Raw genomic sequence first — 26,286 nt, 5'->3', positions numbered from 1 at the left:
GCGGCTAAGTAGATTGCGATTCATAACTATAATGTGCAGAGTATCTAATTGGGGCAACTAGTTTTCATCTCCATAAAGCCTCTACTCATAATTATAAAAACTACAAGCTTGTTACCCATAATATTACTTACCATCAATCGCATGAACTACGCATCTTACCAACAAGAAACGCACGTTACTTTGTCAGCAACTGATTGGTTTTATGTTTTTCTTTATTTTTAGTTTTCTCATTGCATAATTTATCAATTAATTGATTAGTTTATTTTATTTCGTCTCTTTCCAGCTAAATCCCCCTATTTGCTGTAATCCTTGCACTTTCGCTTTTCTCTCTCGTCGGTTTTCCGATTTTAGCTATTCAAACTAAATCTAGTGTCAGTTAATTACATTTTAATGCTTTAATTACACGGTTTAAATGTAGGTTTAGTCCATTCATTCTTGAATCGTTTATGATATTTTACATTTAACAGCCTTATTATTAGCATTTATTTAGCTTATGCGGGAGGTGAGTTGCAATATTTCAATATTTCCAACACACACAACTAACTTCATCGTGCTTTCTTTCATATAAGTCTAAGTAATATTCTCGTTAGGGTTGGGTATTCTTCGTTTTGGCTTCGAAATGTCGACATTGGTTTTCTTCTCTGTGTTTTCTGCAAAAGTTCGTAATGGTTTGCTGCAAACTTTTAAGGATTTTCATCGCTTTACTTACTTTAACTACGTCTGTGCTATTTTGGGTTGTTTTCTGGTTTCTGTTTTCTGGATTCTGGTTTCTTGTGTAAATGAATGTTATTTTTGCTTGCTCCAAATGCAATATTCAAAATGCTTTAGGGTTAGGGTTTTACATATAGGATATACTTGGGGTACTTCTATTTACAAGCCAATTTCTCTGGGTGTTCTGTATCGCTTTACATACATTTCGTTGTTGATTCTGGGTTTGGGTACTTTCTGCGGATGTTGGAAGTCTACTTGAGCTATGGGTTTGCAAATGAGGGCTATGGCGTTTATATATTGCTCTATGGGATCGCTAGGTTAGCTGGAATATAACTACGCTTCAGTTAAGAGGAAAGGTAGTACACAGTTCTTAGAGAAGTTGAATCCCCACCAAACCCTCACAACATTCCACAACCCAGCTGCCACCTGCTGCCAGCTTCCAACTGATAGACGCCTACAACTTATCTCCAATCCTCCGGGAATCATCCAGAATCCTCTAGAATCCTCCAGGATACTCTAGAATCCCCTAGCATCCTAACTTATTGAGCACTTTTCGATTGACCCAAGCCTACTAGTGGACCTCTAAGCCAGGGCTCTAGACATTGGCACTAGAGCCAAAACTACTCAGGAATTTGCTATCGCCAGCTAAGCTGTTCACACTAGCTAGGGACTTGGTGTTGTCACCTGCCGATCCTGCCAGGAAGGGATGGTGCTGCTGCTGGTGCTTGAAGGACTGGTACGCATCCGAGCTGACTGCCGACCAGGTGCCGTCCTTGGCCTTCACGTAGAGGTGCTGCTTGCTGGGCTGCTTGCTGCCGAAATGGTAATCCCCGGGAGCGGCGATCGAGGCACTGGAGGCCCAGTCGTTCAGCAGCTGATTGGTGGAGTTGCACAGGCCCAGTCCGGAGAAGTCCCCGCCCTCCGACGGCGGACCGCCGGTCAGGAAGTCCAGCTGCCCATTGCTGGGAGCACCTGCACCCACACTCGCATTCGCATTCGCATTCATGGTGTTCTGCCGCAGACCAGACTTGCCCAGTATGTTGTTCTCGCTCTTGTAGAGCGTCTTGGGCTGCCGCTGGCGCCTCAGGGTGCCCGCTCCACCGCCACTGGCCATCTGGGCGGCCAAGGTGGTGTTGGCATAGGCGCCCAGTCCCTGCTTCAGGGCGTTGCTGGCCAGGAGCAGCTGCTGCTGCGTGTTGAACGGATTCGCGCGCTCCGACTTGCCCTCCAGCTGGTCCAGCTTGTTCTCGGTTATGTTGATCTTCTTCACCTTGGCCGGCGAGTTCGTCAGGATGGCCGTGCTGGCCGTGGAGGTGGTCATCAGATTGGGCTGCTGCTTGGACTCCAGGCATCCGTAGTGGGCGCTGGGCGGAGCGGAGTACATGCCAGTGGCCTGGTAGTCGTTGTTGACCTGGTGATTGTTGTTATTGCCCGGCTTGGTGGCGTAGCGGTTCTGGTAGAGCTTCACATTGGCCACCACATTGGTGGTGGCGTACGCCCCACAGCTGTCGTACAGCGAGGCCGACTGGCCACCACCCACTCCACCACCCAGTGGTGCGCCGTGGGTGGGGCTTTTGAATGTCGAGCAGGCGACTTCCGCGTAATCGGGCATATTCAGCGGCGATAGTCTGAAATGGCAGTTTGAAATGGGTTTGGAATCAGAAAGCAGTTCAAATTGATTCTGTGCAGACATGAGTGTGAATGATAAATATGTACACTGGGCAAAAAAGGGTCAGCGTTTATCGAGTTCATCAGGGAACATACAACATATGAGGTTAAAACAAATTGCCGTGCAAATGGGCTTATGTGGATTTATGTTTGTCTGGCGCCCACATCACCGATTTCATAAATCATTCGATGTTGTTGTTGATGGGAGGAAATTGCTTTTGTTAGGCCCTGAATGCCACTCCGGAAATTGTGCCCGTCTCACACTTGCTCATTAAAAATTTCGTTGCAATTTCCCTTTGAATGCCCCCGCACTGCTCCACCACCTCACTTCCCCCACCATTGCCACTGCAATTTGGTTAAATATGGCAAATACAATACAAAAATTCCCCCCATTAGCAATTCAACTTCGTAATTAGAGGGAGCTTCGCTCCTGGAATTCAAATGGGCCAGCACCGGAAATGGAGGAGCTGCCAAGGAACGAGGAGCAACCAATTTGGGTGTGGAAAAAAGCAGGACTCCCATTCAAATCAAACTTTTGGCCGTGCGAGTTCCGCTGCCAACACGAAAAATCAACGTTTGCGAGACAGAAAAGCGGGAAAAACTTTTTTATTGCACAAATTTCTGCACACTAATTAGCTAATGAGATAATGCTTATCTGGCGCTCTGCGCTTTCCAATGAGTTCTCGTAAAAATTTACTAAAATGTTTCAAATGCGCAGTGTGGCGATCGAAAATGCGAACAGTTTTCGCCAATTTCATGGTGATTCGCATTGTTTGGAAACTAGCTGCTGATGAAAGTCACATGAATTCATCAAAACTGAGATAGATTTGGCATTGAGTGCGTTTTTTTATTATCTTGTGATTTTATACGTATTTTACATGATAATATCTAGAATATGTCAAAGTCGTAAACTTTTAAAACTTAAGACAATTAAAAGGCACTTTCCCAAAGTCGTTTGAGAATATGCCAAGTAATTTGAACGCGTCCACCTCAAGGACACTGGGGGAATATGGAAATATGCAGATCCGAGGAGTTGGCGCTTCTTCCCCGAGGACTATCAATTTTTAATTGTTAATTTAGCGGTGAAAATTGCGTTTTCCGCGGGGGGTGGGGGTGGAGGGGTGTGGTTCTCTAAGAACTCTCCGAATCAGACAACCCGCGAAAGAAATTAAATATTTTAATTGGAAATTTTGGGTAATGACGCACGTGTTTCGTGTTTCGGCAGTGAACTTCTGGGGAGTGTTTATGTAAACAAGCGAAATAAAAGAAGATCCTGTTTTGGTATTCCAGCGCTTATGCTATATACCTATACCTATACCTATACTTTTTACGACTTTACAGCGTTGTTACAAGTGAGCAGCGGCGGGAGTACAACGGAAAAATTGAAACGGAAATAATGAAAATCGCGTAACGGAAGTGGCAACGGCATTGGGGGGTGGCACATTTTCCGGGGGCGGAGAAGGCTTTCTCTTTTCCCGTGCGAGGGTGGTACGAATTGTTCCAAATTGTAAGTGAAGTGGAAGGAAAAGCGCGTGGTGGGTTAAAGGTGGGCGGATTTTTCACTCGGGGAGCGCGGGAAGGAAGTCTAAACAAACAAATGCGTAAGATGCCGCAAATAAATACGCGAAAGTTTTCCGGCTTGCGAGAGTGGGACAGGTGTAAGGAGGAAGCGGGACGACAATATGTCGCCAGCAGTTGCCACTTTTTTATTGCCCCTTGTTTGGATTTTGTTTTATTTTTTGCATTGCTGCTTTTGTTTTATTATTGTTGCCACAACGGTACATTAAGCTTAAAGGAACAGCAAGGAACACAAAAAAAAATTTGTTTTTCTATATAAATTCCAGAGTGAAAACTGAAAGGAAAATCCAAATGGAATGCGTAAGTACGAATGGGCAGCCCGAATTGAAGAGCTTAAACAAGAGCCTTCATCGAAACTTTTGTAGGATTTTCCAAGAAGCATTTGACTGAATTATTTGGCTGATAGTCACAATCTGAAATTGGGATCAAAAACTTTCGGTTCCTAGCCAAAATCACTGACAGATTAATCTGTGACAATTTAAGGGCTTAGTTTATAAATCATAAAATCGAGATTTAGTTACATAGGAGTATCCTTGCCTTTAAGTTCAACATGTTTTCCTGGCAGCAAACTTAAATGGAAGTAGGTTAAGAGTCCGCGTTCGACTGAAATGCATTTCCCAAATGGAAAATTCATTAGCCTTTAAAGGAAACCCCCCCGCCCTGAACGGGAAAATAAAGAAAACAGGAGATAAAACAGCCCCAGGAAATATGAACGAATTGCGTATATGGAAATTAAATAACGGCTGCATTGCCGCTCCTGCCAACGTAAACATTTCGTGGCGGAGTAAGTTACCATGGCCCAAAGTAAAACCCGTTCGAGTGTAACAATTTAATGGCGTTTGTTGTTGCTGCGGCGGTTTTCTGTTTTCGGTTTTCCGATGGAGCACAGGGTTCAGTTGCTCCATTCCTCCATTCGGAGGGTGACTCGGTTTTGGGAGGCGGAGGAATCTTTATGGTGGCAGCGGTTGCAGCTCCACAAAATATCTTTTACGACCCGGCTCGTAAATAGTGCTATGGATCTTTTACTTACAGCAAGTAGTCGGTTTCTTGCTACACGGAACGAAAAACATGCCACCTTTAATAAGATGGAAAGCTGTTTAAAGTCAGCTAGGATTGATCATGTGTAGAAGGCATTTCGCATTATAACTTCACATATTTGTAGCCTTTTTTCAAAGTGCACCACCCCTGCTTTCTACAACAAGGATACCCTATATCCTTTGCCAGTGCGCTCGCCAATTTTTTATTGTAATTAAACAGTCAGCGAGGCGTGGACAGGATATTAAGGCAACTTCCTGAGCAGATAAACAGTCGCAGGAGAAGGAGACGGAGATGGAGACCCGACTCACCTCTCGTAATCAGGGAGCAGCGTGGGCTGCGGTTGTCCCTGTTGGGCGGTGGCCTGTGCGTATCCCGGAAGTTGCTCCTTTGTCGAACACGAGCCCACTCCGCCCGCAGAGCCACCTCCTGGATTGCCAGCTGCCTGTCGCCAAACGCCGCTGGTGGGATCGATCCACAGGCCATGGCCACTCTGCCCAGTTGCGGCTGTCGAATTTGAGCCAACGCCACCGGCACCGACGGCTCCGCCTCCATTTAGCGGCAATGTTGGAAACTTTCGCACGGTTCCGATTGCGTGATTGCCTGAAATAAAAAAGAAAATACAAGTACATACGGGAGACTGAATACATCGAAATGGCCGCCATGTGGAGGGGTTGGCAATGATTACGGCTCGTTAAAACTAAAATCGCCCAGCTTGCGCTGTAACGTGCAAATAATAAAAGACGGAAATTACTTTTTATATTCAATTGGCTAAGGTTCCTGCACGCCCGAATGCCCTGCAGTTCAGCCAAAGTAGATGGGTTGTGCGCTTAAGTTGGCATTTGATTTCAGAAACGAGCCATGCTCTTTATGTAAATCTGCTTGATATTCCTGTGTGCTTTCTACTCAGTCTGCAAATCTGTCTTAGCTTGGTCCTTAAGCGTATTTTTCATCCTGCTGCTTGAATGTCCTCAATTCTGTTCCCAAGTGTGTTTGTGCCAGCTTGTCCGTTAACTTGTCCGTATGTCTGTCCGTAAGTAACAGATTCAGTCTTTCCCTGACATGTATATTTCGCAGGGTATCGCTAGTTCACCACAGTCAGCTAAACGACGTTGTTTTCCAACTATATTTAGACTTTTCCAGTCAGACAATTGATGTGATTTTCACGTGAGCATTTGTCGTTCTTTTAAGCTATATAAGCCCCCCTTTCCAGCTCTCCAACTCTTACTACTCCGACTACCCCAAGATTCCCCCACATTTGCTCCAGTTATCGTGGCTTGTTTATCTTTTTATAGTCGGTTTAACCTTGGCGCTGTGGCTTACTGCCAAAGATTATTACCCTGGGTTTTGGTTCTCGAGTCTGTACAATGTTATGAGTGCGTGTCCCGATGTCTGCAGTTATTGTGGCTTACAAAATGGCAACCTAATTGAGACCGGCCATAAATGCTCAGTCATAAATCATAGATTACGCAGAGGAGCTAGAGCAAAACGCTTGCATGTCCCGGACTGGAATGGAGATTGTCCAATAAAAGTGGGGAGCATTTCCAGATGAAGGAGCTCGGAGGTATGTGGCTTGCAGGGAAATAAATTCAGAATGCAAATTGTGTTCTCTGTCTGAATATATGTATATTCTTGCTGCCAAACGATACTCATAAATGTTCATTTACAGTACACAGAGTTTTTAAGCTCCTTAAGCCCTAAATACTATAACCATTATCCCGTCTAAACATCCCCCATTTCGCGAGTAAATGAAACTTCAACTCACCCGTAAATACTCTCACAAAAAACAGAACAAGCTCCCCCCAAAAAAGAGAAGAGAAGTGCACAAAAGGGAAATAAGTATAAATTTAAATTAAAGTTCACTCACCATGTAAACTGCCCAGCGAGGTCTGCTTGATAAATTGATAGCGCTTGAATAGAACCAATGCGCCCAATAGAAACACAATTATGGCAATGATGGAGCCCAGCAGGACGATAAACCAGGTCTGTGTTAAAAAGTCATCGGCAATATCACGACTGATGGGGTATCTGCAATAGGCAACACAATAAAGAAGAGCCAGGAATGAGATTGGGTTCGCTATCCAGGATGGAGCTAGCCAGGATGGAGCTCTCCGTACGTGCCGTACGGGCGGAGGCTTAGTTTAATGGTCGCAAAAGTCGTTGGCCATTGTCGTTGGCCGTTAATGGATTGATGTGGACCTCGATGCGACACTTGGCAGTCAAATGAGCAGCTCCACAATGGCCCCCGCCCACACAGAGCCCTCACACAAAAGGCCATGGCACTGAGCGAAAGTACGGGTATAATACAGAAGTTGACCAAAAGGTTGCAACTTACTGAATGTGTACTTCAAATGAGTTTAACTTATTGATGGCAATAATCAAGCAATTGATTAGTTACCATCTAACTTGTAACTTTAATTAACTCTTTTTTTCTCGCAGTGCAGCCCACTCACCTCGTGTAGCCAGTGTCCAGGGATTGGGTGCGTGCATCGATGCGGAGCACCGCGGGCTTGCTGAAGGGTCCGACTCCCACCCGCGTGGCAGCCGCCACTGCGATGTAGTAGGTGACTCCCGTGGTGAGGTTGGCCAGCAGCAGGGTGGGCGTGGCCGCGTCTATGGTCATATTTTTGAATATCCGCGTCGTATTGTGCACGTCCAGCCCTTTGACGACCACGTTGTAGCTGGTGAGGATGCCTGTGCCACCGGGCGGTTGCAAATTGCATATTTGGGCGGTTGGACAGAGAAAATGAAATTAAACGTAAACAAAGAGCTGAGAATTCATCTATTTGGTTAGCTTATGGCAGAATCTGCTACTGCTATCATCATGTTCAAGATCCTAACTTATGAGAACACAAATATGTACTAACCGTTGCGAGTCCGATTTGGCTGTGGCGGTAGCCACTTCAAGAAGACCGATGTGCGGTTGAACTGGATGGCTTCCATGCCATAGGGAGGCGCCTCCGGAACTGCGGAAGAAGTTAAAGTCCATTTAAAACCAGTAGTTAATTAATATTAAAGCAGAAAGACAGGGATCGAGTACATAAGGGGAGCAGGGGATGGCCACACCAGATCCTTACCATCTTCCAGCGTTCGCATGCGCCGCGAGTTCGAGGGCTTGCCTACGATGCTCTTGTAAAATGGCACAAGAAAAAACTCGTATGTGGAGGCCTTCGCCAGGCCAGGCACGGTGCAGGAACTCAGGCCCTGACCCTTGTTGAGCAGTGTTACCATTTTGTACTCGGTGGAGTGCAGCTCGCGGGCGTACAGATAGAAGCCTTCGATGTACTGGCCACTGTCTATGTCCCAGGACAGGCGGGCGGTCGTCGAGTCACTGGCATTGGCCTCCAGCAGCTCCACCACGTCGTTGGCCTGCAGCAGCGTCTCCACATCGCTGAGCAGGAGCTGTGAGGTGCCCGTGCTCTCACTGCCATCCCGCACGCCCACCACTTTTCCCGCCGTAATGGGCTCCGAGATGGGCGAGGGTGGCGAGAAGCCCAGTGAGTTTTCCGCTCGCACAATGAACATGTATGCGGCTCCTTGGGTCAAGCTGCCCACCGTGAAGATCGGCTCACTGAGTCGCGAGGCGATGGGTATCCAGGTCTTGCTCTGGTTGGTGCAGTACATCTCCACACTGTAGCCCAGGAACGAGGAGGCGCCCGCCTTGTCGCTGGTGGGCCACACAATGGTCAGTGCGGAGGCAGTGGCGTTCAGCACCTTGGGCTGTCCCGGGGCACTGGGACACTTGGTCTGCTCCGGCGCTCGGTAGAACTTGATGTTCGGATTGGTGGGCAACTCTATCCGGAGAAAGCCACTCCACGTGGACTTTCCCGCTCGCGAGCTGGCCACGCAGGTGTAGAGGCCCTGGTCCTGCTGGCGATCGAGATCCGATATGATCAAGTCGCCGGATGTGGTGATGTTCAGCTTGGAGCTGGGCTGCACGGGTATGCCATCGCGGTACCAGGAGATGGTGGGACTGGGCAGGCCGATGGCCTTGCACTGCAGCGTGGCCAGCGACTTGATGGGCAGCGTTTGGTTGACCGGGCCGGAGATGATGATCGGCGGAGGTCGGTCCTCCTGCGAGTCCAGGCTCAGCTGCACCCGTGAGGTGATGCTGGCCACCTCGTTCATGGCGTTGCACAGGATGACCAGATCCTTGTCCGTGCGCTGGAACCTGGTCAGCGTGAGTATCGAGTGACCCTCCTCGGTGTTGAGGCTGTGAAAGCGATCCAAGGGCGGGGCGCCGGGAAAGATCAGCGTGCTGTTGTTCTTGATGGTCCAGAAGATGGTGGGCTTGGGGTTCCCGGTGGCTCGACACTCGAAGGATGTGTCGGCGCCGAGCTCCACGGACTTGCTCGCAGGACGTTGGATGAATTTCGGGGGGGCTACAGTGTGAGTGCGCGGGGTGGAGGAGCATGGGTAGACTAATTAGCTAAAGTGCCCAACTAGCGGTTGTCTATTATAGGGTAATGGTGTAATCGGGAATCTCCCAAGAAGTTGCTTACCGTAAACAGTCAGAGTTCCCATCGCGGTGATGGCGCCCACCACATTGTCCGCCTCGCAACTGTACTCGCCCTCGTCCGCGATGGTGACCCGCTCCAGTCTCAGACTGCGATCCTCCAGCACACTCACTCGATCTTCAAGAGAAATAGTAAACCATTGCCTAAGCACCAACTCAATTTAGAATGCCTTGTTGGCGGTAGCTTACCCAAGGGCATGTTGCCACCCGAGGCAGTGCGCAGCCACAGCACGTCCGGCATGGGGTCACCACCCACGCGGCAGGGAAAGGTCACCGAGGCGCCCTCCAAAACCGTTTGATCGTGCGGACCCCGGATGATGTACGGCTTGACTGCAATGGAATGGAGGCAACGGGGGAAATGATAAGCGGCAATTTAATCAGAAAACCTCAAACCCTCGGGCCAAAGCCCAACCCTAGTCACATGCCGGCAAATTGGACATGACACATTGATTGGAGGTGCTGGGGTAAGGACCCTTTTCTAGCCGTTAACCCTTGAGGGCTTTTATACGCCCAGTAACGAGGAATGAAATATATGAAAAGGAAACTAAAGTATACACAGCTTTATAAGGAAAACTCATAAAACTAAATAAATGGCAGTAAACATAACAACACATAATTAATAAAGATATTCTTATTCTTAAAAATCAGGCGGATAATCAACATTACTTTCTTGGTTTGATGAGCACACTTGATGAAATGGGTTAATCGCTTACCGCATAATTTATAAAGATATTCTTATTCTTAAAAATCAGCCAACATAATCAACATTACTTGCTTTTGATAAGCACACTTGATGAAATGGGTTAATCGCTTACCGTGCACTTTGAGAGTGGCCAGCGAGGACTCGCGCACCCCGACAGGATTCTTGGCTATGCACTGGTACTGACCCTCGTCAGTCTGGCGGGCATCCTGGATGGCCAAATTGCCGCCGTCAACGATGCGCACCCGCTTCGAGCCCTCCAAATCCAATTTCTGGCCGCCCTTCTTCCAGGTGACCGTCGGCTCGGGGATTCCCCGCGGGGCGGCGCACTCGAGGAGGGCGGTGTCGCCCTGGGCAATCCTCGTGTTCTGCGGCTCCAGGCGGAACTCATCGCGGAGCACTGGATGGAGAAGATGGGGCAGTGGTTGAAAGATGAGCAAATGATTATTACGGATAGTATGTGTGTGTGTGTGTGTGGCCTGTCCATTTGTTGGGGGTTATAAATTACCAGGGGGGTCTTGCATGATAAATGCCCCACGTCGGTGTCCCTCTCGTGGTCCCTCCCGCTGCCTTGACCTCTGACCCCCGGCCTTCGCTCTTTCCCAACGTGCGAGAAAGCCCGTGTTTGCGGCCTGACAGCAAAGATAAATCGTGGGTAAATGGCATAAATGTGATTTTTATGCGCCACAAGGTGGGGCAAGCGGGGCATTCGGAGAAAGATGAGCCTCTAATTTGTAAAAAATTGGGATTTGCACGCTGCTCTTAGGCTAATTTAATTAGGTTCGATATGCCAGGCGGAAAAGTGGGAAATTGATTGGACTTTTTGAGCTACTTTTTAAGCGCTTTCCCTAAAATCTCTTTTATACTTTATTTCCCATTACTTTCGAGCATTTTTCAGCCACAATCAGCGCCACTGCATTTATTCCCGAAACGCATTTGCGAGCTCGCTCCATTTGCATAGTAAATCAGAGTATTATCAACATTTTGCCTCAGCAGTCGCAGATTTGGAGCAGGATAATTCGTCCCTGGTCCTTGGTCCTTTGTCCCATGTCCTTTGAGAGCGCGGTCAGCGGGGAGCGGAGTAATCCGCACACACCTCAGCGCTCTATTTGTCCTGTGTGCATATCAGGATCAGAGAACGAAAGTTGGGCAACTCCGCTGGTATTTGTGCTTCTGGTGTAATAAATCAAGCAACTTTCAAGCACTTGAAAAGCGAAGCGAAGCGAAGTGAATTTCTCCACTTTTTTTCTTGACTCTTCTCGTTTGCCCTCAAAAGCAACCTTTTGTGCAGCGAAAAAATATAGTATACTTTATATATATATATGTATGTATGTGTGGGCTGGTATATTCAACGAATAAATCCATAGCGAAAGCAGCTTTTACGTAAATTAAATTTCGCTCTTCCTTTATTTTTCTTCTTTTTTTTTTAATCTACAAAGTGAATAAGCGAATTCTTTTACACATTTTTTCGGTCGAGATTCGGTTTATGCTTTGGTTTAGTTTGCCCGTCTTGGTTATGCAAAAATGTGCTAAAACCATGACTGTTATTAAATTTAAAGTTGAAGCGCAATAAATCAGCTCGAATCAAAGAGGGGAGCCAACCTCCTTCCACCCACAAAGGCTACATTAAAGTCCTGGCAAACTTTTGATGGAACCGTGAAATACAGCAGAAAAAGGAAAAGGAAGCTCTCACAGCGGGAAACACGGCAACCATCAATAAATTAATCAAAGTCATAATCAGTGTCAGGTTCAGTGCCACTGGGCAAAACTTGTGTAGGCCTCGTCCTGCGTCCTTCGTCCTCGTCGGCGTTTCCCCACTCTTCGCAGGACTGCCGGTTCAGGGGTCATGGGTCAAAGGCTCAGCGGAGAGCGGAAAAGCCTCGGCTCCAAAGGTGCAAATCGCTTCCAGCGGCCAAATTCGGACAGCCGCTGATAATGAGTTAATAAATGACCGCTTATCTACATTTATCAGTGCGGCTGTGTTGCTGCCCACGGGAGATTTATGATTGGATGCCCCAAATGGCAACTACTTCAAGTCGGCGACGTGATCCATTTAAGCTAATGAACACACAACTCCGACTTAATTGGGAAACACTGAAGCCAAGTTATATGGTAACTTTAGGCCTTGTATAGGCATTTGTAACTTACATTTAGTTTAGTCCTGCTTCAATGACCTTTACTACATTTCAAAGCCGCTTTAATAACACGCCAAGGAATAATATTACAGGCCAGCATTTACTGCTCGTTTTGTCAGCTTTTAATATCTGTAATCCGACCAAATTACAGATATGATTGCGAAACGGCGGAAATAATGCCCCTACAATTTTCTAATTCCTCACATTTAGCATGTGGCTCCTTCGCCAAAGGACTCCTTTTAATATCAGGTCAAAGGCTTCCTGTGCGTTGACAGCCCTCAAAGCGAAATTGTGCTGACAACATCAAATGTATGTACTTATGTGCCCACAATGTGCAACTTATGTTTACTATTGACAAACTCCCGGCCCCGGAAAAAAGCGTAGGAAATGCCACGTGAACTGGGGAGCCCGCCTACGAAGGGAGGTCCTGTTTGTGCTCCTGCTCCTGCTCCCTATCCTTTTGCTTTTCCTTTGGCAGTTCGCTCTTTTATTGCCTAACCCAATCAATGTGAGCGCCTTTTGCCTTCGGTTTCTCCCACTCCGCACTCCCCGCACCACACACCCCACACCGCAAGCCGCAATAACGACGTTTTAACCAAGCAAACAAATTTGACGTGCTTTTCGTGATTTACATGCAAATATTGAAAAATATTCCCCAAGGACATACCGCAAAAAGCAAACCCAACTCGGGCTGCGGCTAAACAGGACTCGAGGAGAGCAGGAAACACACCAGCCAAAGAAGGGGCAATCCAGCACGAAGGCGAAATAAACTCCACACAGTGAGCAATATCGATTTTCATGTGGGAGGAGATCCAGGACATGACAGCAGGCCTGGGCGGACAGGGCGGCCTGGGCGGACCAGCAGACAGACATCCAGGAATGAAAAGGCAGCGGCAAATAAAAGAAATATTAGCCAACAAAAGACAAAGTGGCGGACTCAGTCGCACTGGAATGGGTGGCATTGGTGGGTGGATAGGAGCCAACTCCCAACTGTTGAGGAGGAAAATATATGGACCCCAATCCTAAAAACGAAATATCTATCATCTTTACAATACAATTCTTGAATAATATGCAATATTTCAAGATTTTATTTATCAAGTTAGGAGTATAAGTTACCTTGCAGGATATAGTGAGCCACATGGCCTATGCTATATTCATTTTTAGGTGCCCTACTATGCTGATCCCGTACGAAAATCCTCTTGTTAACTTTACAGAGTAAAATATATTAAAAAAACAAAGAAGAATAAGGGCCCATTTTAATTAAATCTCTCCTCTGTTTGGCCACGCATTAATCCATGACATAGGCCATCAAAATTCATCTCAGACCTGACCCAACTTCCAAATGGCCAGCCACTGCCTTTTTGTTTTTGCATATGCTCCAATAAATCCAGCTCACACACACCAGCACATCCACACCCACATATACACACACACACACTTCACCCCTTCCAGCCATTTTGAAGGATATCAGACTGAGCTAAAAAGGCATCAGAATCGCAAAAAATAGCTGGCAAAAATAACCAAAAATAGGAGGAAAAAAAGAGGGAGGAAAAACTGAAATGAAAACGGGTTAATGGAGGCGGCAATAGAGCGTGCCCCCAGAAAGAGACGGCCACAAGTGGAGCGAGCGAGATGGCACGAGAGCTGTGGCAAGACAAGTGGGTGCGTTCGAGCGGAAAACTTGTATACGCAGCAGCAGCTCCACAGCTAGTTAGTTAAGTGGGCGGGTGATTTGGGCTGCTGGCTGGGAAAAGGGCAAAGCTAGTACGACCCCACTTTCCCAATCCCCACCCCCCTGAGCTAACAACAACATGAAGAACATCAGCAGCAGCAGCAAAAATCAACATCAATTTAGAATATTAAAAACGCACACCACACGCTGCTAGAGAGGAGTCGATGCAGAGAGAAAAATAGGGCTTATTTGTAAACGTTTACAAACATTAGTGTGAAGTAAGTACTATTATATTGACATATTAGCATTTTTCATCTATATGTTTCCTTTGAATGATTCAAAAGTTCCCAAGCTAACTTTAACTTTCTGCCAGTCTTGTGTGTTTTTGTCAGTGTAAGGACATTGGGGGACTGGCGTGGATTTGCGATGACTTACCCGCCACTTGCAACGTGGCATTGCGACTCCTTGCCACGCCCAGTTCGTTCTTCGCCTCGCACCAGTAGATTCCCGCATCTGTTTCGCGACGTGAATTGACAACCTGCAAAAAGATGTGGATAAGAAACGATGGTGGCATTAGAATGAGTTGAGTTGAGTGCTGTGAAAAAATGGTTTGCAGGGACCTTGAGAAAGGATCAAGGACCGGGGGCAAACTGGGGGTAATTCTAATTGAAATGAGCACGTTTTAGTAGTAAATGGAAAGGCACTCAGCTGGGGATACTTGGATTTTGTAACGCACTTTGATTTATCCTTTTGAAATCATATAATAGCCGATATCCCCTTTCCTTATTTGTTAATTCAAAGGGTATTTTCAACTCGCTCTTCTGCGTCAATCTGTAACTTCGCAAATTTGTAATTTCACAAATGGCAACTGGGAAAGACACAACTCTGGGATACACAATCCAGAAGCCCTAAGACGTTGATTTGCCGACTCTCCAGGACTAGATGCCAGCTCCTTCAAAGGATGGGCTTCCGTCCGGCTTCCTATCCGTGAACCCCTTGGTTATTCGAGGCCATAAAACAGACGGCAATCTGTTGTCTGTTGCGCGTCTGCTGCCTCCAAGTGCTCAAATCATAAAATGTCTCTCGAGCAACTTTATAGTTGCTACATCTCGTGGCATCCCCCTTCTGTTGAGTCCTTCCCCCTTTGGGTTTGTTGTCTGCAGTGTTTGTTTATTTGTTTTTCGGAGCACAAAAGAATTCCCCAACATGCGCTTAAAATTAAATGTCAAACTAAGTGTGTTTGAGTCCTGTGTGTATGGTGTGTGTGTGTGTGTTTGTGTGTGGCATATTTATCTGCTCCTTGCAGCGGGAGAAAATGAGAAGAGGCAACGGCAGCAGCAACAAAGTTCGCACAATTTACACAACTTGTGCCTCATCCAAGTGAAATTAAGTGTTGCGCTAAGTGAAGATGACAAAAGGGTTCTTCAGCTGTATTATTCTTTCATTTAATCTTCCTTCGCCAGCTGTATACACACACACATGTCGTCCCTTGCTCCTTGCTCTTTCGTCCTGAATCCCGAGTCCTGAGCCGCGGGTGCGCTTTATAAAACAAATAAGTTGAAGCGCCTCGGGCTCCTCGATTGTCATACTTCATATGTGTGCGACTTGCCAAGGACTAAAAACAGAGACAACACACGAAGCAGCTCAAAGGCTGCAAGATTACGTAGCTCAAAGTGCGGCAGATACATTTACTACGCTATCTTTTGCTCACTGCTTCTTAAAGGTGGTTAAAGTCGTGTAAGTATGGGCACATTTGAAGAGGGTTTGGCAAGAATATTCATTAATTTTCTTGTACTTCTTTCCTTGCCTGCAAATCAGGTCAGTTTAAAGTCAACCGCTACTTTCCACCTGAACTTTTACTCCTACGCGGCTTTGTCAACTTTGATAAGCCAAGCAAGGAACTTGGCCAACTCAATCTAACCACTACCACTGACCCATTTCCATCGCCAACCGGCGAGCTGAATATTCAGCATACGCAACGTGGTCCCTGGGCAAGGTAAGCCGAAGCTAAGCTTATTAGCTGGCCACTGGGCGGATTCCCATTAAAAATTGAAATGAATTACTAGGACTTCGGCCCAGGAGCCGTGCTCACTATCCTTTTGGGAGGGAGCCAAGGCACAAATCTGGAATAAAATTAAACAATATTCGTTGCAATGGCAACCGTTGTATCAGATGAAGAAAGCGGAGAAAATACTTGTATTTAAATTTGAATATAAAAGAAGCCAGTAGACCTGTGAAGTTACTAGTGATTAAGCTGTTTAAGGCTGAGCAACAATACTCGACATTATAGAGATGGGGGATTCCTTATTTTTCCGTTTTCCCTGTTTTCCCTCTGCTGAAAATTTAATTTGGTTTTGGCAACTAAAGAAGAACAACGCGGGATTACAAGCGGAAAACGAAGAAAACATGGCCAGAAGTCACATAAATTTATTTATATCTTTAATGACTTGAGCCCGGCGATTCGCAGCGAATTGGTTGCTGCTGTTTATTGTTGTTATTATTTGCCGCTTCTTGTTTGCCTTGTTGTTGTTGTTGTTGCTGTTGTTGTTGTGCGTGCAAACATTGAAACTGATTTGACACCAAAGAGCAAAAAATAAAACAGCAGCAGCTGGGGAAAAATATTCGCCGTGTGCTACGTGCAACTTTTGTATGGGGGGGCATGCCTTTCTGGGTGACAAGGGGGAGCTATAAAATATATTGGCTGTATCTGTGTGACTGCCACAGTGTCTCTGTGTGTGTGTCTCTGTGTTTGTGTGCCTGTGTGCGAGAGGAGCGCGTTGAAAACACGCTTCCGTTTTAATTTAAAATACCCATAAATTTTCAAACATTTCATTTGGGAGCCATTCCCGTTTTCATGTTGCAACATTTCGTAATTGTCTGCTGCGTGCGCCAGAGTGAGATGGCCTATCTGCTGCCGCCTCCCTTGCACGTTTTTTATATGAAGGGGGGGATTCCCCTCTCTAACTCTTGAGTGTTTTATAATTTGGTTTAAATTTTAAAGCTCGTGTAAAGTGCGACGTGTAAATGGTTTTAATTGAGCCCGAAACGAGTCTGCAACGAAATGGAATTAGGCAAATCTGCTTGCTGGCTGAATGGCTCTGGTTTTGGTTTAAACACTCTCACTTTCAGTTTGGAAAGCGAAAGAGTTGAGAGCAACAAGCTTGGGAAGGTTATAACATTTTTAATTTTGAACATTGCTTAAATTAATTATATTTTCTTTGTGAATTAGATTCGAGTAACTTCTCTTGAGAGTAGGCAGTAATATAGTTATTAAATAATAAATGAGTGAGTTCTTTTTAATTAATTACGAAATAAATAAATGAAAAACATGTCAATCAAAGTTCTGCATGGCTTCCAACTTTGGCGAAGCACCAAAACTCCATTAAAAAAGTATTTTGAAAGCAAGTGTACTTCTTGTTTATTCCTTTTAATAAGTCTTGCCTCATTCTGAGGCCTTAACCCCACTTCCCCGTTAATCTGCTCATTAAAAACCCGCCTTGCCCCCTCCCCTTTTTAACCTCTGCTCCCCTCCCTCTCCCTCTACTAATTCAATCATCCAGGGAAATTCCTTAAGCCCTGTTTTCCCCCTCACCACCCCTCATCCTTCCGCTCATTCATTAAACGCGGCTCAAAAGCATTTTTCTCTCACACCTTCAGTTAATAAACAGCCCTGAGGCAGCGGCAAGCAAAAAAAAAAAGAAAAAACATTAAAAAAATAAAAGCACATGATGGAAAAATCGTCGCCCTGCGCATAAAAACATAACTCATACGCCGCGTTGGCCCCAACACCACTCAACTCGGCTTGAGCCGTGTATTTATTTATTTATGTGCATATAGGTGCTCGGGGGAAGAGATTTTTATTTTATGGCCCTGCGAATGTGTCGAGCGTTTGTAAACTCATTAAAATGTGCTCACTGTACAGTGAAGTGCATAAAGTTATTTCCGCCCAACGAGGAGGCATTCACTTTTCAGCCCCGACTGCTTTTTAATTAAGCTCCTCCCAGGCAGCACCTCCAAAATGCAATCAGCCAGCATCCAAAGTCGCGCTTTGATTTATTCGTCCTCCGCCCTTCGTCCTTCGCCGTCTGATTGCCTTTTTAAAGTTTCCTCCGGCGGGCGGCGAGGATAAGTAGTTCTGGGGCGGCAAAGAAACTATGGCCAAATGTGGCAGACATTTAAATAAACGTTAAGGAAGCAGCAGGGGCGTGGTAGAGGGGCGGAAGGGGGTTGCAAGTAGGGTGAAAGTGGGGTGAAAGTGGGTGGGAAGTGGGGTGGCAGCAGGCAGACGCATGTGTAAGTGCATGCTAGCACTTCAGAGTCAGACAGAGCGAATAGAGGACTCGGGTAGCTGTAGTCAAGGACGTGAAAAGCAGAAGGATGTCTCTGCATGCAGCGACATTGGAGATGGCTAGTCGTGAAATGCCTCAGAGTTTGACCTGCTAAGTTAAATATATTCAACTGTTTTCGAAGTTTAATTCCTTTGATAATAAATATTTCAGTTGATTTACCATCTTACTGTATCTATCTATATTAAGACTAGTTTCCTAGCATAACCCATTGCCGTTTTCGTGACTCCTTGAGAACTCAACACGAGTGCCAGCTTTAAGGACCTGCCACCAGATGATGTGCGGAAAGTGCTGCTCACAACCACACGCACACTTACACGCAGACATTTGTTTCCACTGCGAGTGTGTGTGTGTGCGTTTTCCCGACTTTTCTTCGATTCTGCCCTTTTTTTTCCCCATTTTCCTGTCGTGGAGCTACGTAAATTATTGTCTGTCTTGCCATCGCTCGCTGCTCCGTGTCACTTCTCACTACGCTTCCAGCTTGCTTCTCCTATTTTTTTGGCCAAAAAGATGGAGTTTTCCCCATCTCCCGCAAATATACACATTGTACATGCTTTTGTATTTTATTGCATATTCCCTATTCGCCTCTACATTTTCCCGACCACACTCCGCTCGCCTTCAGCACTTAAAGGCCCCCGAAAAAAGCTAGGGAAGGAAAACTTTATTTTTGCGCCCTAAATTAAAGAGGGATTTTCCTTTCAGCTCGCTCTGTTTTGAGGCGCCACATTCGATAGTGTTGCACACTTGCGGGGCTCCATCGTTACAGCAATAATGTCTGGTTGAAGTTTCCTTCGAAGTGGTCTGGCACTTATAAGTAAGATGAATGTCCTTTGGCGGGGAGTGGGAGGCTGTCGGAATTAGAATTTAAATTATGCCTCTGGGGAGCAATGAAATGATGTGAAGTATATTTGTTCGCTGGGCCTGTGGAACATTTACGGAGTTGTAAATAAAGTAAGGAGATAGGTCAGGGACCTTCCACAAAGTTACTAAATTCTAGCAAGACGTAGGCTACCATTTTGGACTTAATATGAAAGATTCCTTTTCCATCACTTTAACTTTTGGAACAGAGTGATTTCAGAACTAAAGAGTATCAAAGGCAAGCCCACCATTGCCACTAACGCCATAAAACGTGGCTCAGCGCAGGCAAAGGACACATTAGAAGGCAGGATGTGGTGCCAGGACACCAGTGGAATTAATTCATTTAAAAGTCGTTAGGAGAGCGCCGCAAAAAGCGAAGCTCCAGCGACATTTCGCAGGCATCAGCGGAAGCCGGAGTCTGGAAGTGCCAGTGGCAATGGCAATGGCTGGCTGAAGGAAAATGCTCAAATCCCTTTTTGCACTTAAGTGATAAACAAATACAGTGGCATGCGGCAAGTACAAATACAGAATGCAGAACCATAAGCGCCCAGACACCCAGGCAGATCGAGTGTGAAAAGTGGCAAGCTCAGAGTTATAAAATTATGTGTGAATGCAGTTCGATTATAAATTTTATTACGAGTTTAATGAGGTATGACACTCCATCTTTGAATATTTTTTAAGAAAGTTATAAAAAAAATAGTAGGCTTTCAATAGCGAGATATTAGAATTTTGAGTTTAGGTAAAAATTGGGACATTCTTTAGGAATTTATTCTGTAAACTTGGCTAAAAAGGGTCCCACAGTCAAAGTGGCTAGTGTTTTGAATAGCTAATGACCCTAACTACTAAAGAATGCATTAAAGTATGTATATATTTCTCTCAGTGTTCAGCCATCCCTCTTTCTCCCAATCAGAACTCATCAGGCTGCAGCTGACTTCTGCTGGCTCCGCTGCCACTGACTTCCGTTACGTCTTTATTTGTCTGCCTGCCGCTTTCTCTGCTGCTGCCTTTCTCTGCTTTTCCCGCTTTCCCGCTTTTCCTTTCCGACTTTCCCCCCCTTAATGTTTGTTTACCTTGCGTTAATGAAGTTGTTGCCCAGCGAGGAGCGAACAATTTTTGTGCAAAAATATTTTTGCAGCTTGCCGCCAAATGATACGAACGCAAAAAGTTGGCCGCCAAAGGAGAGTTGAAAATAAAAGCAATTAGTTTGCTCATCACTCAACAGATGGCCTGGCAAAATGAATATTTTTTAAGCAGCTCGCAGGATCTTCTTTGCTTTTGCTCCTCTCTCCATTGTCTCTTTCATTATGAGTGAAAGCATGGAACTCAACTGAAATAATAATTATGCATGCAAATAGAACGGCAGGACGAACTGAAGTGAAGAAATCCAAGCTGGGGAAATGATGTAAATACACCGCGGGCCATTCGGCTAGTACCAGGTTAAAAAGTATCTTATTGGAAGGATAACTATTCAGCAACTCTTTGAAAATACTTTATATAGTTATATAGTTATAGATATTATGCTGTGATATAGATATACATTTTTTGAACAATTTAACATCCAGAGCTTTTTTCAAATCTTATTTATTTATCCTAATAAGTTTGCATCTTCTCTAAAAAGTGGATTATTATGTTAAGCACACTTTGCTATAAACACCACAATCATTCGCGTTGCACATCCAGGTATCCCAATTTCCATTTACCCCCGGCTGCACTTAACCTTTTCAATTTTCCTTCTTACCTTGAGGAAAAACAATCCGCCGGCGGGCAGGGTGATGCGGTGGGAGCCCGGCAGGATCTTCAGGGGCACCCCATCCTTGTACCACTGGATGGTGGGCGTGGGGCTGCCCTCGGCTTTGCAATTAAGCGTGGCTGGCTCGTGTCGCGGCACCGTCGTATCTATGGGATGCTCCACTATTCGCGGCGGATGGGATCCTGGAAAGAGCGAGAGAGAGAGATAAAGGTATGAAAGGAATGTTGCATATATATACTATATATATGTATGTGTTTTAAAGGGGGCTCCAACTTCCGTTTTCCGCTGCGTCAGTCAGCGGCGGCGTCATCATCATCGTCAGCGGTTTGTATAAATGCGAAAAGAAACGAAAAAATTACAAAAAATTTAAAAAAAAAAAAAGAAGGAAAAACGCTCGTTGGCAAAGGAAAACAATGTTAATGCGCATTGCCGTTGACGTTGCAAATGAAGTTGCAGCTGAAACTGCAGCAAATGAGGGCTGCAAGTTGGTGGGCGGGGGGAGGGGGGCGAAGGACTGCCGCTCAAAGGACTCAGTTTGGAATTAATTTGTTTAGATTTGCATATGCGGCAAAAGAGCCGGCAGCTTAGCAGCTAAGTAGTTTTTTTCTCTGTTCATTTCACCCCTTTTTGTTTTGTTTTGCATAATGCGAACGCTGGGAAATTAACTGGGTGGAAAAGGTAGAAAAAGGGCGGGGTTCATAGGTTAGATAAGCCAGGGATTAGCATAGTCTTTTGTTATTCCCTCGCCTTCCTATTAAAAACTTTATTTGAAAACTTAAAGGCCAGAGAAAAAGGTCTCAGGAAAGAGCAACTTTGGCTGAATCCGAAATCGCGGTTAATCTACAAATGGATGGCTATTGCGACGCTATTCCGCAATCTCAATTGCTCAAATTGATCGGAGCTTTCCGCCATACTTTCCACCCACGCAGTCGAAAGAAAATCCATTTTCCAATCGCTTTCCACGCCCAACACCCCAGCAAAGCATTCAGGAACACTTGCGAAATCGCACAATCTTTATTTGCTAACCGCAGACCAACTCTCGAGTATTTGCTGCTAGCAATCTGTCAATGGCAAGGACATAAATTTCAATTTTCATGCCATATCTAAACAATTTGCTGTCACCCACAAACACTCGCCAAGCAAACTGAGCAAGATGCAAAACTTTATTCATATCGCAGCTGAAATCTATAAACGTATTTCTCTTACACTGAGAATATAAGAAACTACGTGGTTTGCATAAATAAAATGCAGGATACTAGATACTAACTGAGGCAAAGTAGGAAATCGTTCAAACTAATCATGAGTTGTTTTATATGAGAAGAATAATTGGTAAGAACTTCGGAATAGTCGAAAGTTATTTCTGGCAGTGCATGACTTTATATATCTATGGCGGCTACGCCACGCGAAAATTGATATGTCAGAAAATGTTGGAATATTGAAACGTTATTTAATAAAAGGCAGTCGAGGCAGCATTTGTTGCTCTTCCAGTTTGTTGTCGATTGCAACACGACAACGACAGCAACAAACAGCCCAGGGCAAAAGTTGCATGTCATCCGGAGCGAGCAGCAACAACAAAAGCGGCGGGCAGACGTTGCACCCAGCAGCAAGTCGCAAGCTGGAAATCGAATTCCGGGAAAATATTCGGGGGGGTTGGGGGTTGGAAACTCATAGACGTGTTGCATGTCCTGCTGCCAGGAGAACTTTCCACCCCCGTGCGGGGGGGAGCCAGGGGTCAACCAGCAAGACGGCATGTCAATGTTATTTCAACAACGAAAATGAAAATAAAACACTGCGCTGGAGTGGGCATGGAATGGGAGTGGAATGGCGATGGAAATGGGAATGGAAATAGCAGTTATGCCAGTCGAAAAATCAACATGCAAGGACACAAAAAAATGCAAATGGCGGGGGAGTATCACAAAAGAAGGAAGTAGGAACTTCTAAATGAAAGAAAGCTGGCAGAAGAAACGATCGCTGGATACCCTGTGATTAAGGAGTTTCTCAGAGATCCCTTCAACAGTCATAGGTACTTTCAGTTGAGAACTGTTCAAATTTAAACAAAACAAGCTCAAAACTTATTTATATTAGTGGAACACGTAAAACATCCATTCCTTGTGCACATTCATTTGCGAGAGGTCCCAGAGCAGAGGCAACACAACTCGTGACCAAGTGTAAGCATTCAATGTGTCCGCTGAGCACAATTCGAGGGTTAAATGTCGCATGTGGGGTTGTCCAAAAACCAAATAATAAAAAAAACCAAAAAAAACGGGAAAAAAGAGAGGGAGAGGGGCGTTGAGGGCGTGTTTACCACCGAAAGTTGCTCAACCAGGACATAATTTTTTTGGCTGCTACTCCTGTTTGTGCATATCTTTGCTGACCAGGCACAAGGACCACGCCAGGACGAAAGTTGGCTTGTGCGGTTTGGGCCCTGCGGTGATGTTCAACACCTAAAAAAGGGTTCAAACGAATAGTTGGGGGTTGGGTGCTTTTGTTTTGATTACGCTTCATTTTCCCCAAGCCCGGCGAAAAAGGGCAGAGGAGAACTTTGGCGACTTGCAGCTGAATAATTCAATTAGTAAACAGGGCGAATTTGCCAACCAGCAACCAGATGTGGCCCAGAGGCCTACTAATTTAGATTTAATTGCATGCCAAGGAAAGCAGCCAAGGAAAGGAAAGTTGCACTCACATACGAGTATACGAGTAGCATGCATATATGCATTTACGGCGCAACTAAAACACGACGAAGAATGTAACGACATGGAAAATGCTAGAAATTTGCATAAAAGCAGCAAAGGCATTTGCCCAGCGCTTATGCAAAATGCATCAAATAGTGCTGTGTGCAGTGCATTTTGGTGGAGGGGCGTTGGTTTTCTCGAGTAAGCAACTAAAATCCAGTTCGGTGCAGTTCTCTCTCCAGGACTTCAGGACTCCAGGACTGCAGGAGCAAGGACTGAAGACGTTGTCGAAATGCCCGAAGAAATTGCTGGGAAAACGTTTCGCCAAACTGGGTTTCACTTAACAAGCAAAATATTTGCTGCAATTTCCTTAAACATTTTCTTTTCCTTTTGGCCGGCAGACAGTGGAAATAGAGGGGTATTCCCGGGGCATGTGTGTGTGTGTGTGTGTATAATAACACACATTTGCTTGGCTACCTCCTGGCATCGCTAACTTAAGTGGGTATAGCCGAGTGATAGTTGTATCTGAATATGACCAATGCACATCTTAAACAACTATTTAATTTTAAAATATTATATGCTTTAAAGAGCTTGGTAAAGTGATATACTAGCTCAACTTTATCCTAATGATTTTTGGAAAATACAAGGGTATTCCAACGTCTTCTTGCTGTGCCAGCTCTTGCCACCGATTCCTTTTCTTGTTGCTTGTGGCACTGCATAGTTTGTTGCCGGCGCTGGCGGGTCAAAAACAAAGCAAAGGCTCCCAGGAGCTGCACCACCTTCACCCCACCGCCCCATTCCCCGTTGCTGCCCCAAAAAGTGCGAGTCCCTTCAGCGCCTTTGCAAGTTGCTTATGTGTTGCATACTTCAAGGGGCAGCCCGGCTTTAGCTGCTTTTGCATCATCAATCAAAGGCAGTCAGTATGTGTAGAGTTTGTGTGTGTGTGTGTGTGGGACTCCTTATCCCCATTGTTGTTTTAATTATAGCCCCGTTCTGAGACTTGCTAATTGTTTTAGTAGCGTACTTTTCGACATACAGCCGTAGTTGTAATCGCTTTTGTTGCTGCCACCGGCTAAGGAACTATGTTAGTTGGGCTCCCCCACCCTTCGTCCTGCTAAGTAAAGTAGAACGGCCAATGCAATAATTAAATTTTGCCATAATTTACGTGAAAAGCAGCAGACACAGCAACAGCTGCTTGGGAAATGTGTCTTGTAGGCAGCGAGGACAGCGAAGACAGCGAAGGCGGCAATAACGGATGGGTGTCAGTGGGGCATTTAGCGATGGAGGAGCTCTCCAAATTGCACAGAATATGTATATTTAATATGTATATCTAATATGTATATCTAATATGTATATCTAATGTGTATATCTTATATGTATATCTAATATGTATATGCATGTTCATCCTGCTAAATGATGGCTGTCATGCACGCGTTGGTCGAAAAGGCTCTTACCAGAAGAGCAATATAATTAAGTAGAAGATTTTGCAGCTGAGAAAGTGGCTTGTACGTGGAAGTATTTAAGATACGAGTACACTTATTAATCCCCTTAAAAACAATGTTGAGCTTCAAGTTAAATCGCTCTAGTTCAATGTATTGAAACAAAATTAAGTGAATACCCAGAACATACTGACTCCATTGCGATTCCACATATATTTCATATGTAAATTTCGAATGAAACAACAACAGAAAGGGCCAAGTTTTCGTGAACATTTCCCACTGGCAGGAACTGAAAATAAAAGAGAAAAAAACCACCGTCCACAAAAAGTGAGTGAAATTAAACTTTTGTAAACGCCTCGTGTTCGTGTGCCGCAAATTGTTTCCGGGGATGTTGTCGAGAGTTCTTTGCCTGTTCTTGTTTAGTTATGAATCATAACGACGCACAGCCATCGTTATAACAACGGCAGAAACAACCCGAAACAACCATAAATTGTACCATTTTACTCTTCCAATCGCAGACAAGGGTGTTTGGCTGTTTGGCCATGACTCACTTCTTTTAACTTGGTTTTCTATTGTTTTTTTTTGTATTTTTGTACCCCCCTTTTCCATTGTGGGGGTGTGGTGAAGTGACACTTCTTCTAATTGTTCGCAACACCCCTCGAAGTGGGTTTTGACCAGTTCAAATGTTCAAGAGTCATGATGCATTCGACAGCCCGGGAAAACTTCAATTTTCCCCTGCTTTTTTTCTTTTTTTTTATTGCCAACTTTATTTATGCTTAGGCAACTTCGACTTGTGCATATAGAGTGGCAGCAGTATAAATAATTCAGGGCGCACGGGAGAGCTCACACATTTGCATTGAGAGCTGAGCAGAAAGTTTTGTGCCCCTTGGTAAATGCATTACAATGCCGAAAGGGGGCACACAAAAATTGTGCAAATACTTGTGGCATGTACACATGCACTGCGAGAAAAGTGCTTAGAAAGGCAGTAAGGAATGCAAAGGTACCATTCATTCAATCTTGTCTAAACTACAACCAAAACTAAACTACAGCACATTAAACAGCATGGCATATTACATAAGCAACTCTTTTTTGGCAGTGCTCAGCTTTTACAGTCTTGTGCATATCTATTGCTGCTCCCACATGTGGGTTAGTTTGTCTACAGAGAATCATTGCCAGCTATTGCTCCACATTTTTGGGCAGCCCCCT

General features: G+C 45.2%; 1 protein-coding gene across 1 annotated transcript in view; it reads right to left on the bottom strand.

Annotated features, from left to right (window-relative positions):
- Positions 1-297: 297 nt before the first annotated feature.
- Positions 298-26,286, bottom strand: part of LOC122619289 (roundabout homolog 2) — a 38,086-nt gene continuing 12,097 nt past the window's right edge. The window contains exons 2-12 of the mRNA XM_043796126.1: positions 20,958-21,151; positions 14,451-14,553; positions 10,324-10,608; positions 9,698-9,838; positions 9,495-9,626; positions 8,070-9,374; positions 7,860-7,958; positions 7,446-7,686; positions 6,860-7,020; positions 5,304-5,595; positions 298-2,339 (exon numbers count right to left, since the gene is read on the bottom strand). Of these exons, the coding sequence (XP_043652061.1) occupies positions 1,307-2,339; positions 5,304-5,595; positions 6,860-7,020; positions 7,446-7,686; positions 7,860-7,958; positions 8,070-9,374; positions 9,495-9,626; positions 9,698-9,838; positions 10,324-10,608; positions 14,451-14,553; positions 20,958-21,151 (3,986 nt within the window). The 3' untranslated portion in view covers positions 298-1,306. The remainder of the gene's footprint in view (positions 2,340-5,303; positions 5,596-6,859; positions 7,021-7,445; positions 7,687-7,859; positions 7,959-8,069; positions 9,375-9,494; positions 9,627-9,697; positions 9,839-10,323; positions 10,609-14,450; positions 14,554-20,957; positions 21,152-26,286) is intronic.

This window comes from Drosophila teissieri, chromosome 2L (genome assembly GCF_016746235.2).
Source record: "Drosophila teissieri strain GT53w chromosome 2L, Prin_Dtei_1.1, whole genome shotgun sequence".
In the NCBI taxonomy this organism is placed as follows: Eukaryota; Metazoa; Arthropoda; class Insecta; order Diptera; family Drosophilidae; genus Drosophila; species Drosophila teissieri.
Note: the sequence above shows the minus strand (reverse complement) of the source record. Positions and strands in the feature narration are given on the sequence as shown.